The sequence below is a fragment of the Megascapheus bottae genome, unplaced genomic scaffold (assembly GCF_031878675.1).
Source record: "Megascapheus bottae isolate mThoBot1 unplaced genomic scaffold, mThoBot2.hap1 HAP1_SCAFFOLD_40, whole genome shotgun sequence".
Classification (NCBI taxonomy): Eukaryota; Metazoa; Chordata; class Mammalia; order Rodentia; family Geomyidae; genus Megascapheus; species Megascapheus bottae.
The window spans coordinates 5,814,667-5,828,843 of NW_028327715.1; the positions used below are offsets into that span (position 1 = coordinate 5,814,667).

A 14,177-nucleotide genomic window follows, 5' to 3' on the forward strand; every position below is an offset into this window, starting at 1 on the left:
GAGAATATAGAGATAGAAAGATGAGCAGAATTGTTAGACATCATCCATAGTCTCTCTTGTTTTCTTCTCCAGAGATGGCACAGGACACTGTCCTAGAAGATTGGGTTGAGTCCTAACTCACTTCTCTGATCTGAGATCTTGGGCAAGCCTGTTAACTCCTACTAGCTTTCATTTCCTATTAGTGAAATGCTGCTGCTGCTGCTGCTTCTGCTGATACCCGAGTCCAAATTCACTAGAGTAAAATAAAACACTATATGAAACAATACTTTGCAAAGTTCATTTTACTTTCTAGGGAAAGTAGTTGAAAGGACATTTATAATGTACAGCCAGAAGAAGAGGAAGAAGAAGAAAAGGAAGAGATCTGAGTCTGACTTTTCTGGCTTTCTAATCTAAACTGAATAACTTTCGATAAGTTTCTTCAATTTGCTGAAGTTTGCTCATCTCTAAGAGAGTTTATTAATTAACTAATGTGAGTGATATCACTCAGTAACAAATGTTAGTTCTTCTGTTCATTAGCTTTTGACAATTGTTTTCTTTAGCCTACTAGCCATTTAAATCTCCACTTACTCCTTTTGTTCTCTTTATCCATTTCAATTTCTTGTTAAAGCAGAACTCCAAACCGATCTCTTTATAGTCATACTTGGAATACTCACTAATCAGCAGATATGATGATATTTTTACACGACCTTTTTCCTTTGAAACATTCCATAAAAATATTCTTGAAGAATTACTCCTCTTGATTCTCATGGCTAGTGATGATAAAATTTCCACATTTTGGATCACTTTTAGGGGAGCCTTTCCTTGACTGGTTATTTTTTCCAGCCTTTTTAGTGGAGGTCAATGGTTTAGTAATTATCTTTTCTTTCTTCTTACTAATTCTTCTCCACATAGCATGCATCCAATTATTTTAGCTGTCACATCAACACATATTCCAAACTGACCTCTGGCTTTGGCCTTTCTCTCTAGTGTTGGTGTTGTATCACAATTATATATCAATCAACTCTTACTCACCCCCCAAAATTGAATGATCTTTATTTTTTACTTTGAAGTGTTAGGGTGTTGGGTATTGATGCTACTCAATACCACATGAGCTAGAAGTACACCCTATGCCTTTAGACTTATTATTATTATTTTTTTTGTGGGTCATGAGGCTTGAACTCAAATTGGGCGCTGTCCCTGAACTCTTCAGCTCAAGGCTACCATCTTATCCTGGGCCTGGGCATTTTCCCTGAGCTCTTCAGCTCAAGTCTACTACCCTACCCTTCAGCCAAGTTCCACTTCCCGTTTTCTAGAGGTTAATTAGAGAAAGAGTCTCAGGTTCTTTTGTGTCTGGGCTGGCTTTGAACCTTGATCATCAGATCTCAGTCTCCTGAGTAGCTAGGATCACAGGTGTGAGCCACCATGCCCAGCTGCCTTTTGTCTTATTTTTGAAACATGGTCACATTAGAGATCTCAAACTGTCCTTGAACTCAGTATGTAGCCCATGTTTGCCCCAAACTTGAGATACTTCTGTCTCTTCTTCTCAACTACAGGCCACCATAAAAATCATCACTTAAAAAAAAAAACCAGGCAAACTCTCCCATTCATTGCTGCTACAGGAAATGTGATGATCATTTATTTGTTCCCTGTTACAGCAGTCCTCCTCAGCTCAGAGCCTAGGGTGCATTCTCCACACTGATTGTAGACAGTTCACACACCAAAGCTGATATCCTAGTTGTATACTAACATGATAGATAGGTAGTTCTTCTCTAAAATAACCCGACTTGCCAAGTCAATATCCTCAGCCTTTCAAAACAAGCCCTGAATATTCCCACACCCACATGGGTTTTCCCTGTTAGGAAAACACTTGTTTTCCTGTTAGGTTGACAAATTGCCTGTTCTTAAAGCTCTGTCAACTTGTTTATTAGAGTTGTCCCTCCCCACCCCCCATGGAACTCTTTCTGTCTGTACTTCTGCAGTTTTCTCTAAGAAGCATAGAGAAAAAAATATGGCTTTAAATAAAAACAAAGATATCTTACAAAGATATTTGTTGCTCTATGGCAGTAAAAGATTAAAAGGCTGAAATCAACTTAAAGTTGCATTTAAACACCCTGGTTAAGAAAAGTATGGTGTATTTACCTAGTCAATGGAATATTTTGTAGCTATTAAGAAAAGTGAGAAGTTAATGCACCTACTTATTACCTGGTGAATGTAACTGTAATCCCTCTATACATTACCCCAGCAATAAAAACTAAAATTAAAATTAAGAAAAAGAAGACTGAGAAGAAACTGTAAACTGATGTAAAAATGGCCAATTATATATCAGTGAAAGAGAGTGTAAAGCTTTTAGAATATGTCCTGTTTGTGTGGCAATGAAAATATTTAATATAAGCCTACAGTTACATGAAGATATAAACCACAGTGTACTTTAAAAAGATTTCTGGGAAGTTTAAAACTTGTACCTGCAAGGAAGGGAATGAGCAGTCTCAGGACACAGGGTAAAAAATGTAGTTTTATGTACTCTTGTACTGTCTGTATTTTTGTCACAAGTGCTCAAACAACTACAGACAAGTACAGAAATCTATATAAAAGGAGCCAAAAATAAAGATCCCATAGTTTACACTTACCACTTTCTAGCTATGTTTCTTGGACAAATCACTTTACTTTTCAATAAATGTGTTTTGATATTGTAATGTGAGAATAGAAATTGCTCAGATGAGCTGTAATAAAGTTAACAAAAGTGGTTCATAGTAAATAGAAGTTAGACAAAATGAACTTTATCATTTGTGAAATAGAGTGAAATATAGATCCCAGGAGTAATTATTCTGATTTGGTACCAACCTGTTAAAAAGTTTGGATCTGAGATGTCCCTTAAAGGGTAGGCATTAAAGGCTTGGGAGCAGTAAAGCCTTTAGGAATTAATGTCTGACAGCAGGTGCTTTGGTTGCCAGTAGCATACCGATGAGTCTAAGAAAGACAATCTCTCCCTAGTTTTCCCATTTCTTCCTACTTTTAACAAGTTGCTCTCAGTCAGGAGGGGAGCAGTTCTGCTTTGCTGTGTGCTGCCCAGCCCTGCTATTTGCTACTCTCCCCCAAAAAGCCTAAAGGTAGAGTCCTCCAGATAATGAAATAGAATCTCCGAATCTGTGAGCCAAAGCAAACCTTCACTCTTCATTGGTTGATAGCTCAGGTTTTTGTTATCATGGTGGGAAGCTGACTGGCCCACATCCTGAGACAGATCCATTGCTCTGTGCAAACGCATAGTAAATTGGGAGGTAAGCACTCAAACCTGGATCTACTTTCCTAGAATGCACATCTCTGTCTAGAGTTCTAGAAATGGCCACCAACCTGACCTAGGAACATGGAAGAAAGCGAATGTGCCTCTCTTTTTCACTTCAATACTGGGAGCTATGACAGCAGATGTGGAGAGCTGGAATTGAGGGGTATTTCCTCACCTGCTGCCCCAGCCATGTGCTCATCCATGCTGAGGAGGAGCTCCCAGGCAGCTGGCTGGATGTCTCCATACATCTCCTCTGTCAGAATCGGTGCTGCCTTGATTAGCAGAGATAAAGGAGCCGGTGACAAGCTCATCACCTGGGAAAAGATAACAATCATGTTTTAAAATCTTTAAGATGCTGGATTACTTCCTGGAACTTAATGGCCACATCTCCCCTCTTTGCTTTCTTTAAATGGCCCGAACATACTTTCTAAAATGAAAGCATAGGGTTGGGAGTTTGGCCTAGTGGTAGAGAGCTTGCCTAGCATGCACAAAGTACTAGTTTCAATTCCTTGGTACCATGCAAAGTAAAAAGCCAGAAGTGGTGCTGTGGATTAAGTGATAAAACTCTAGCCTTGAGAAAGCTCAAGGAAAATGCTCAGGTCTTGAGTCCAAGCTCCAGCACTGGCAAAAAAAAAATGAAATCATAGTTAGTTGACACAAATGTAAAGTGTATGTGTTCATAGTTGAAACAAATTAGAAAATGAAAAGATTAATCTCATAATGTTTTCATTCACAGAAACAGATTTAAGCTGGGTGCTGGTCTCTCAGGCCTGTAATTCTAGTTACTCAGGAGGCTGAGATATAAGGACCATAGTTAGAAGCCATCTGTAGCAGACAAATCCCAGAGACTCCTATCTCCAGTTAACCATTAAAGATCCAGAAGTGGAGGTATTGTTCAAGTGGTAGAGCCTGAGCTGTGAACAAAAAGCCAAGGGCGAGAGTCAGGCATGGAGTCCAATTGTCAAACAAATAAACACTCCACAGAAACAGAAATACCCAGCTTTAATCCACTAGAGACGAATGAAATGAAATATCACTCTACAAGGAAAGAAAGATGTGAGGAAACATAAATTTTCATGGGAATTGGGTGGACATTTTAAAGATTTTTTCCCATCTACTGGTACATTTCTATTGAAAATTATAAACAATCTCTAACTTATAAAGGAATACATTTAGAAAGTTAGTTTTCTTAGTCATTGTGAAGTTGAAACACCATTTTATATGATGGTTACCATTCTAGATTCATCTATAAAATCCTTGCTAGTCCACTTCTTCAGACAATTAAGGTGATAAGTATAGGTTCACAATAAACCATTGCTGAACACCAGTGGCTTATACTAATAATCCTGGCTACTTAGGAGGCTAAGATCATAGGAGCATGTTTCAAAGTCAGCCCAGGCAAGGAAGTCAGTCCATGAGACACTTACCACCAAAAGTGGATGTGTGGTTCAAATGGTAGAGCACTAGCCTTGAGAAAAAAAAGCTCAGGAAAGCTGAGTGCTGGTGGCTCATACCTGTAATCCTAGCTAATCAGGAGATTAGAAATTAAGGATTGGTTCAAAGCCAGTTGGGACAGTCAGTGAGAGTCTTATCTCCAGTGAGTCACCAGAAAGCCTGGAAGTGAAGCTGTGGCTCAAAATGGGAAAGCACTAGCCTTGAATGAAAGAGCTCAAGGAAAATGCCCATGCCCTGAGTTCAAGTGCCCAGGCCCTGAGTTGAATCACTTCAAGTACCAGCATTCCAGCATTAGTGCACGCATGTGCATGCATACACACACACACACACACACACACACACACACACACACACACACACACACACACCCCAAGTAGTCATTTAAAATGCATTCCAGAAAAACATGAATTTTTATTTTTCTTGGGTGCAGGTACCAAGGTTCAGAGCTTAGGATGCAGAAACAATGTGTCATGAACTTAGTAAAAAGGTAAATGTGGTTTTTAAAAAAATTAATTCATTCCATAATCCATTGAGATAAGGCTGCTTTATAAAATTTCCCATTTTATAGATAGGAGACTAAGTCTAAGAGAAATGAAACAACTTACCCATGTCCTAAAGCACTAGATTTGGGATTAAAATCCAGACTGTCTCATCCCCCAAATCTATGAGTTGTATCGTCATCTTCAGATGTGAGCTTCACAGGTCTGAGAGGAGGGACAGGGGTGACTACAGCCCATCTCCCTAGGGCCACTGCCTTTCCAACAAGAATTTGTTCTCCCTTGCACACTTGATAACACTTTAGCTAGCCAATCAGCTGGGTCTTTTGTCAACACTACCCATTTGTATGGCGTGTAGCGAACACTAGGCTATCTGTAGCTTCTTCTCTGTTAATGCTCTAGGAAAGTTTATGATCCCAGTGCCGTACCTGAAGCCTGATATACTTTAACATTCCAGAGTCCTTTTGCCCTTCTAGGTTGGCCTCGGAAACTCTCTTCTTCAGTGAAGGTGTCCTGAGGCATGACTTATCCGAACACTGCAAAGAGGATGAGCTAGGTCATAAGGATGTTATACCTTCCTAAACAAAATCAGAAACAAAAACAAAAAGAAACCACACACAGCAGGAATAATTTAAGGCAATCTTATGGGTCCACATTTTTTAAAGTCTGAGAAAGGTAGTGAATTTTGAAATGTAAAAGAAGATTAGAAAAGAAAAATTAGTAACAAACTTGTCTTTTACACTTGCGCAGGAATAGAGATCCAGAGAGGCGTAGTATCTGTGACTTCTTAGCAAAAGAAGAAAAAGACAAGCATCTCCAAATTTCCATTTCAGGAATAATTTTATTACAAATGGTGAGAAACATGAGTGTATTAAAATGTTAAATGTTGCAATTTGAGCAGGCAGTGTCCCTGATGGGTTGATGTGTTTGTTGGATACTTGGCCTGAAGTTGGTGGCAGTATTTTGGGAGGTTCTGGAAATTTCAGGAGGTGATGCCAATTGGGGAAAATAGGTCATTGGTATCTTGTCCCTGCCTTACTCTTGCTACTTCCTGTCCCACATGAAGTGAACAGCTCCTCCTCTACAGGTTTCCACTTCCATGATGGTCTGACAGCATATACATGTGTAGACCACCCTGTCTTGGGCTGAATGTGCTGAAGCCTTGAGCCTAAACACATCTTTTCTCTTTTAGGTTGTTCTTTCATATACATATATATATATATATATATATATATATATACATATATATATAATTTTTTGTCAGAGATATGTAAACGTAGTGGATTAAGTCAGTTAAAATCTACTATAAGCAATACAGGACTCAAAAGTACAAGTTAAACACTTTGGTCATAGGCTAAAGAAAAATTTTCAAACAAAAGTGTTAAGATGTAACAGGTCTTGGAGTGATTCAATTTTTTGAGTTGTTGATATATTTTAGATATGAGGCCTTTGTCCGTTGTTTGGTTGGTGAAGATCTTCTCCCACTCTGTAGGCTTCCTAATTAATTTACTAGCTATGTCCTTTGCCATACAAAAGCTCCCTAGCTTAATGCAGTCCCACTTATCCAGCCTTTCTCTGATTTGTTGAAGTAACAACCATCCCATTAAAAATGAGCCAAAGACTTAAAGAGAGTCTTCTCTGAACAAGATACAAAAATGGCCTATAGACACATGAAGAAATGCTCAACATCTCTGGTCATAAAAGAAATGCAAATCAAAACAACTCTAAGATTCCACCTCACTCCAGTTAGAATGGCCAGGATCAGGAAAATGAATAATAACAGATGCTGGAGCGGATGTGGCCAGGAGGGATCACTACTACACTGTTGGTGGGAGTGCAAACTCATTCAACCATTATGGAAAGCAGTATGGCAGTGCCTCAAAAGGCTAAACATAGAACTCCCCTATGACCCAGCAATGCCACTACTTGGCATTTATCCAACCATCCAGAATCTAGGGCATACTAAATCCACTAGCACAACAATGTTCATTGCAGCATTATTCACCATAGCAAAGATATGGAACCAACCTAGATGTCCCTCAGTTGATGAGTGGAGCAACAAGTTGTGGTATTTGTACACAATGGAATTCTATGCTGCTGTCAGAAAAAATGACATCGCCCCATTTGTTAGGAAATGGAAAGACTTAGAAAAAATCCTATTAAGTGAAGTAAGCCACACTCAAAGGAACTTAGGCTCAATGGTTTCCCTCATTTGTCATAATCAGTAGAAACCTGTGCTCTACTAGCAGAGATCTGCAATAGAGCAAAACCTTGATACATAAGGCCATATAGTATGAAACTAATCGAAAAGACCTCCAGGATATTGAAACAAAAGCCGTATAACGAATGACTGTTGTCTTTAATGTACTATGTTGTCTCTCATCTCCTTTGCTGTCCCTTGGTTATCTCATATTGGTATCTCACTTTGTTATCTGATATATTGAATTTATTTGTATTTGGTTATTTGAAATTTGATAGGGAAGGGGGGAAAACCAAGACCAGGGGGTGGGGTGGTGGGGAGGGTAATCGGTACCAAGACATGTGAAAGGGTATCAATGTATGTAAATTAATGCACCTTCTATCTGGCAAATATCATGTAACCCTTTTATTAATTACAATTAAAAAAAAGATGTAACAGGTCAAAGACAGTAGCTATCAAGGAAGTAAGAGCACAGCAATCAGCATCTAGAACTGAGTCTCAGCCGGAAATTGATTTCATCTGAAAAACAAAACATGACTCATCTTTAGGACGCTGCAATTTTTCTTTCAACTGGTGTCCTCAACCTGAGTCCAAGAATAGGCTTGACTCATCTGCATAAACATGGGGGAGAGAATTCCTTCCTTTGACTCCTGTACTGCTCCAGAATGGAGTGAGGAGTAAAGTAGGGTGAAAGATAGGACCCTATGGAGACAAGTCTTTGTTTATCTTAAATTCTGATTCTTCCTTATTTTACACTCAAGGTTGTGGACAGAACAAAGCACAGAATAACTGCACAAAATAAAGCTCCTTTGTTTTTCCAGGGCCATATCAATGAGACTTTTTCTCTCTGTGCCAATGGAAAGGAACTGAAGTTAATTATATCTTTTTGACAGACCTTCACCTTCAATGATATAGAAGGAGACGGTGTTGAAAGGAAGGGTAAATCTAAAAGCTCATTCACGTTCCAAAGGAAGTCTTTTGAAACATTAAGAAAAATACACTAGACAATGCAACAGTTATGAGGTGGGCATGGAAGAAACTTTTTAAATGAACCCATTGGGAATCAAGGAAATATTACAGTTTACTGTGTTCTCAAAAGAAAAAAAAATGGGAATACAAAGCACTTGAAGAGAAAAATACTGTATTCTTTTCGTTTTCTACTTTCTAGTAAACATAAAAGCAATGTACAACATAAACAGCATACTCATTTCATGTAGTTTGAAAACTTCCCAAAATAATATACAGTATGTTCACCATAAAATGTAGGCTGTAGCTCTTTAGAGAGAGCAAAGACAATTAAAAATGTTATATGTGCTCTTCTTTCTACTTTTAGTCTATTTTTCTTCTCTATGTGACTTAGCAAAAGTGAGATAATGGTCTGCATAGGACTTACACTACTGTTGAAAGTTTAAACAATTTATTTCATTGTGATTTTATAGTTTTTTTTATGTCTTCCCAATTACTTGAATTTCATTCTCTCTATTTTTGCAGTTATTTTTCTGTACTTTCGCTAGACATTTCATGACTTTCAGCATCATGGATGAACATTGCTTCTTGATTAAATTATAGAAATCTTATTTCTATAGTTTATACAAAAATACTCAGCTTAGGAGAAAAATGGATGTGCAATTATGCTATCCAGTGTTAGAACTGTGTTTAGCTCTGCCTGCTAGGAACAGATGGTATAAGTCAAACTTGTATGTTAGCTGTTTAGTAGTTTGAGATATTTCCTGAGGAAGTATGGTATGTTCGGGTAGCTTTATGACAATTAAAGTGCCTATTTTAGTAAGCAGAGAAGGGGATTGGAGAACCCTCATATCACAGCAGTAGGTTGCTCACAATGTTTAAGTGAACTCATCAGATTTAACTTAGGCATCAGAGGAAGGGGCATGTGTGATGGGCACTCCAGAAGATGGACCACTAGAACAATCCAAAGAAGCTGCAATTAGTCACATTTTGTTTGGTAACTTGATATAAAACTGGGTCAAAGGGATCTAGGTATTGACTAGAATAGAAAGCTATTTCCAACGGCACCCATTAGTGGTTCTTTGAAAAGTTAGGAATTTCACTTGACTATGAGATACACATGAATGGTTGAAATAATACAATAAACTAGAATGAACAAGGAGACCTAAAACTAATTACTTAGGGAAAAAAAACCCAGAATGGACAGAAGAAGATCTCATGTTTTTGTTGGTTCTGCCATGGAGCTTCAAATAAGGAGGCAACTTCAGAGCCCCAACATCTCTTGGTGATACTGACGAATAGTTACTGTGAGATGATACAGAACTTTGACTAATGCCATATTCTTCTATACACATTTAGATGAATCCATAAGAGTTGATTTGAATTCTCATCTTGACTACTATTGATTAAAATTCAAAAACCTGCCTTCTATTTTTTTTTTGGTAAGGATTTATCACTTGTGTTTGGATCAGACAGAGGAGTGAACTCCATCAAATTCATGTCCCATGGCATGAAGGACTCAGAGTCTGAGTCATGTTTTTTTTTGCCAGTCCTGGGCTTGAGCTCAGGGCCTAAGCACTGTCCTTGGACTTTCTCAAGGCTAGAGCTTTACCACTTGAGCCTCAGCACCACTTCTGGCCTTTTTCTATGTATGTGGTACCGAGGAATCGAACCCGGGTCTTCATGCATGCTAGGCAAGTACTTTAACCACTAGGCCAAACTCCCGGCCCCGATTCTGAGTCATTTTAGTGATTTTTAGAATGAGCAAAATGATAAAACCATGGGAATTTAGCCCAACTATAAAATAAATAAAACAAGAAAAGGCTCACACCAAGGTAGAAAGAAGCAGAGATGAGGAACTCTAAGATGGATAGTGTTGCTATTAAAATCTTGGAAGTTGTCTATTTTTTTCTATACTGGCCTTTATAAAATTCTGCTATGTTCTTTGAAAGCCCTCCTGTTCCATTTAGCAAAGACTGTTGACTACAGAGGAATGCTAGTTAATTATTTCAGGTAAACTTTTATTTAATCAATAATAATTCAAGAATGTTATTGAATTAGGCATACACTAGAAACTGGAAGAACAATTCATTCATGATGCTTGCTGTCCTTGTCTCTCCTTAGGAGATTTGGATAACAAACAAGTAAACAAATAGAACAAAGTATAAATAAAATTTAAAAATTAAAATTAAAAGTATGTCTTGGAATGGAGGAATAAAGGGTGAGCAAAAATAGTCACATTCAATGTAGATTATGTAAAAATAAAGAACTATGTAACTTGAGGGCAGGGAGGAGAGGGAGAAAATGGAGTGCCTCAAAAGGCTAAACTCCCCTATGACCCAGCAATTCCACTACTTGGCATTTACCCAACCATCCAGAAACTAGGGCATACTACACCCACTAGCACATCAATGTTCATTGCAGCATTATTCACCATAGCAAAGGTATGGAATCAACCTAGATGTCCCTCAGTTGATGAATGGATCCACAAGATGTGGTATTTGTACACAATGGAATTCTATGCTGCTGTCAGAAAAAACGACATCGCCCCATTTGTTAGGAAATGGAAAGACTTAGAAAAAATCATATAATAAGCAAAGTAAGTCAGACTCAAAGGAACCTAGGCTCAATGGTTTCCCTCATTCATCATAACCAGTAGAAACCTTGGGCTCTAATAGCAAAGATTTGCAATAGAGCAAAAACTTGATACATAAGGCCATATAGTATGAAGCTAATTGAATGGACCTCTAGGATATTGAAACAAAAGCCATATAATGAATGATTGTTGTCCTTAATGTAGTATGTTATCTCTCATCTCTTTTGCTGTCCCTTGGTTATCTCATATTGTTACAGTATCTCATTTTGTTATCTGATATATTGGATATATTTGTATTTGGTTATTTGAAATTGGATAGGGAAGGGGGAAAACCAAAATGGGAGGATGGGGGGTGGGTAATGGGTACCAAGACATGTGAAAGGGTATCAATGTATGTGAATTAATGCACTTTCTATCTGGCAAATATCATGTAACCCTTTTACTAATTACAATAAAAATATTAAAAAAAGAAAAGAAAAAAAGAAATAAGAGGTAACAGTGACACATGAGCAATGTACTCATAGCCTGGCCTATGGAATTGTAACTCCTTTGCACAACCACACAGGTCATAGTAAAGAATGAAATAAAAAAAGAGATACATGGGATGAATCAGTGTGGAAATAATGAGGAATTCATCAATTAGAAAAGCTTCCATCAGCCTACCGGGCTCTCTAAGGAAACAATTTCCTAAGATTTCAATACCAGAGTAGTATTTCTTAAAAGGGACAAATGTAGTGCTTCATGCAAATTTGGCATACAATTATGTTTGTATGCTATCAGTTATATGTTTCATTCTTGCCTCGGAAATGAAGACTTAATGTTTGGATTTAGCCTCATAATAATGTCTGAATCTTTAGAAAAATACATCAGTTCTGTAGGAAATTAGTTGGTCTCCGGACATTTACATTGACTTTCCAAAATTCACCTAAACTGCACTATCTTTTTTGGGGGAAGGGGACTGCATTTTGCCATTCAGCCTGTGCTTCTTTGCAACTGAAAGGAAAAGAGAGGGTTTTCATTATCCATTTTCTACTATTCTTGATCTTAGCCTTAAAAGTAAAAAAGTTATTTTTTTTTAAATTGAGGGCTGGGTATTGAACCCTTGGCCTTGTGCCAACTAGTAAGTGTTCTACCACTGAGCTACATCTTCAACTTTCACTAAACATTATTGAACATGTATGCTATTAAGATTATAGAAACACTAGGTATAAACACTAAAGAAAAAATACATAAAGCTATTTAGTGAAGGAAATAAGGAAATATAGAATGATAATTCACATATATAAAAGGCACGTAAGTTTGGAACTACCACAAATAAAGTAGAAGAATGAACGGTGAACCTCTGAAATATTAATGAACAAGTTGATAGATAGGTTACAAAATGTACAGGCTACCACAAATGTATCCTGCCAGAATAACCAATTAAAGAACAAACAGGAATGGAATACCAATTGCTCATAATTGATTCTCCTATTTTTTTTTTACCAGTCCTCGGGCGTGAACTCAGGGATTGTGCACTGTCCTTGGGCTTTCTCGAAGCTAGAGCTCTACCATTGAGCCACAGAACCACTTTGTTTCCTTCATTTATAATAATGATTATATGTCTAGGATTTTCCTAGTAGAGGATCACAATAGTTCCACAGCTATGTACATATGACTATATAAAATGATGCTAAGTAAAATGAACAAATAGAAACAAGAGATTTTCCTTTATGGTTCTTGTTTTTAATGTACTGTATGAATTTATTTCCTTTCTCTTTCATTTTCTCCCCTATGATTTATCCCCTATTGTCACTGTATTTGATTTTCGTACTATGTGTGTGTGTATATATATATATTCATATATATTTATCTGAATTAGGGAGGGGATAGGGAATAACAAAATGGTGAGATAAAGGACAAAGGATGAACCAATGTAAGAGCAATACTCACAAGACAATGAACTCGACAACTTGGGGGTCTTGGGGTGGGGAGGAAAAGTGAGAGAAAAACATGGGAGGGGGTAACAATGTTTGACGAAAAATGTACTCACTGCCTTAAGTATGTAACTGACCCCTCTATACATCACCCTGACAATAAAATTAAATTTTAAAAGGAAAAGAAAACAGCTACAGAAGCAGCCCACAGCATTGAGCCAAGCATCTTGGCTAATGCCTGCTGAGGGGCAGATGAGTAGCTCAGGGCTTTCCTAGTAGGAATGCAGCTGCCCTCATTACCGTCTTCCTGTTCTGCCAGTTCAGCTGCTCAGGGTAGTTGTCAAGAAAGGGAAACCAAATGCATGGAAGGTGCCAGTTTCTTGAAGGCACCAATTTTCTTTTATATGAATGGACCTAGATGGTCTTATTTTGTCTGTGGACAATAAGACCTTGTGCTGTTTGTTTCATAATATATAATTGTACTATCTGATAGGAATCTGCTTTATTCTCATAACTCTATGATGCTCCCCTCTCAGCCCATTCTTTTCATGTATTCGAAGACCCTTTAAGAAGGACTTGCCTTCTCCTCTTGGCCTTTGCTTTCTGTGTATCCAAAGATGGAATATGAAGGATTGACTCCCACTCTGTTTTCCCAGGTGCATACAGATACCAAGGAAGCCACCCAAGGTAAGTGCTGACTGCCTGACTCCATCAGGGCAATCTATCTAAGCCTGGCTGCAGACATGCCTTCATGGGCTCAATCAAAAACTCTGTATTTTTTGTTGACCTACTAGCTTTTGCATTAATCTCTGCTTCCTTGCTTAGACTACATAAAACCTAGCTCCTCGGTGTTTCATTAGCATAGTAGATAGTACATCAGAGAGAGCTCAAGGTTCTCTCTAGCCTTGAGAAAGTCCAAGGACAGTGCTCAGGTCCTGAGCTCAAGCCCAGGACTGGCAAAAAAAAAAAGATGTGGTATTTATACACAATGGAATTTTATGCTGCCATAAGAAAGAATGACATTGCCCCATTTGTAAGGAAATGGAAACACTTGGAGAAAATCAGATTAAATAAAGTAAGCCAGACCCAAAGGAAGACAGGCTCAATGGTTTTCCTCATTTGTAATAATTAGTACACATCTAGGACTCTACTAGCAGAGGATTACAATTATGAAAAATCTAGATACATAAGGTCATATAGGATGAGACTAAATGAAAGGATCTCTAGGATATGGAAACAAGAGTTTTATCTTGTGTGATGGTTGTTCTAAATGTACTATGTTATTTCT

The 14,177-nt window shown here is 37.9% G+C and overlaps 2 protein-coding genes and 1 long non-coding RNA gene across 7 annotated transcripts in view; 1 reads left to right on the forward strand and 2 right to left on the reverse strand.

Annotated features, from left to right (window-relative positions):
* LOC150039413 (uncharacterized) overlaps window positions 1-14,177 on the forward strand; it is a 510,688-nt gene that overhangs the window by 370,029 nt on the left and 126,482 nt on the right. The gene's annotated exons all lie outside the window — the stretch shown is intronic.
* The window catches only part of LOC150039423 (uncharacterized), a 242,842-nt gene that overhangs the window by 127,621 nt on the left and 101,044 nt on the right, over window positions 1-14,177 (reverse strand). The window lies entirely within an intron of this gene.
* Window positions 1-14,177, reverse strand: part of LOC150039431 (protein unc-80 homolog) — a 99,735-nt gene that overhangs the window by 19,860 nt on the left and 65,698 nt on the right. The window contains 2 exon segments of the mRNA XM_090327810.1: window positions 3,435-3,573; window positions 5,640-5,747. Of these exon segments, the coding sequence (XP_090183936.1) occupies window positions 3,435-3,573; window positions 5,640-5,747 (247 nt within the window).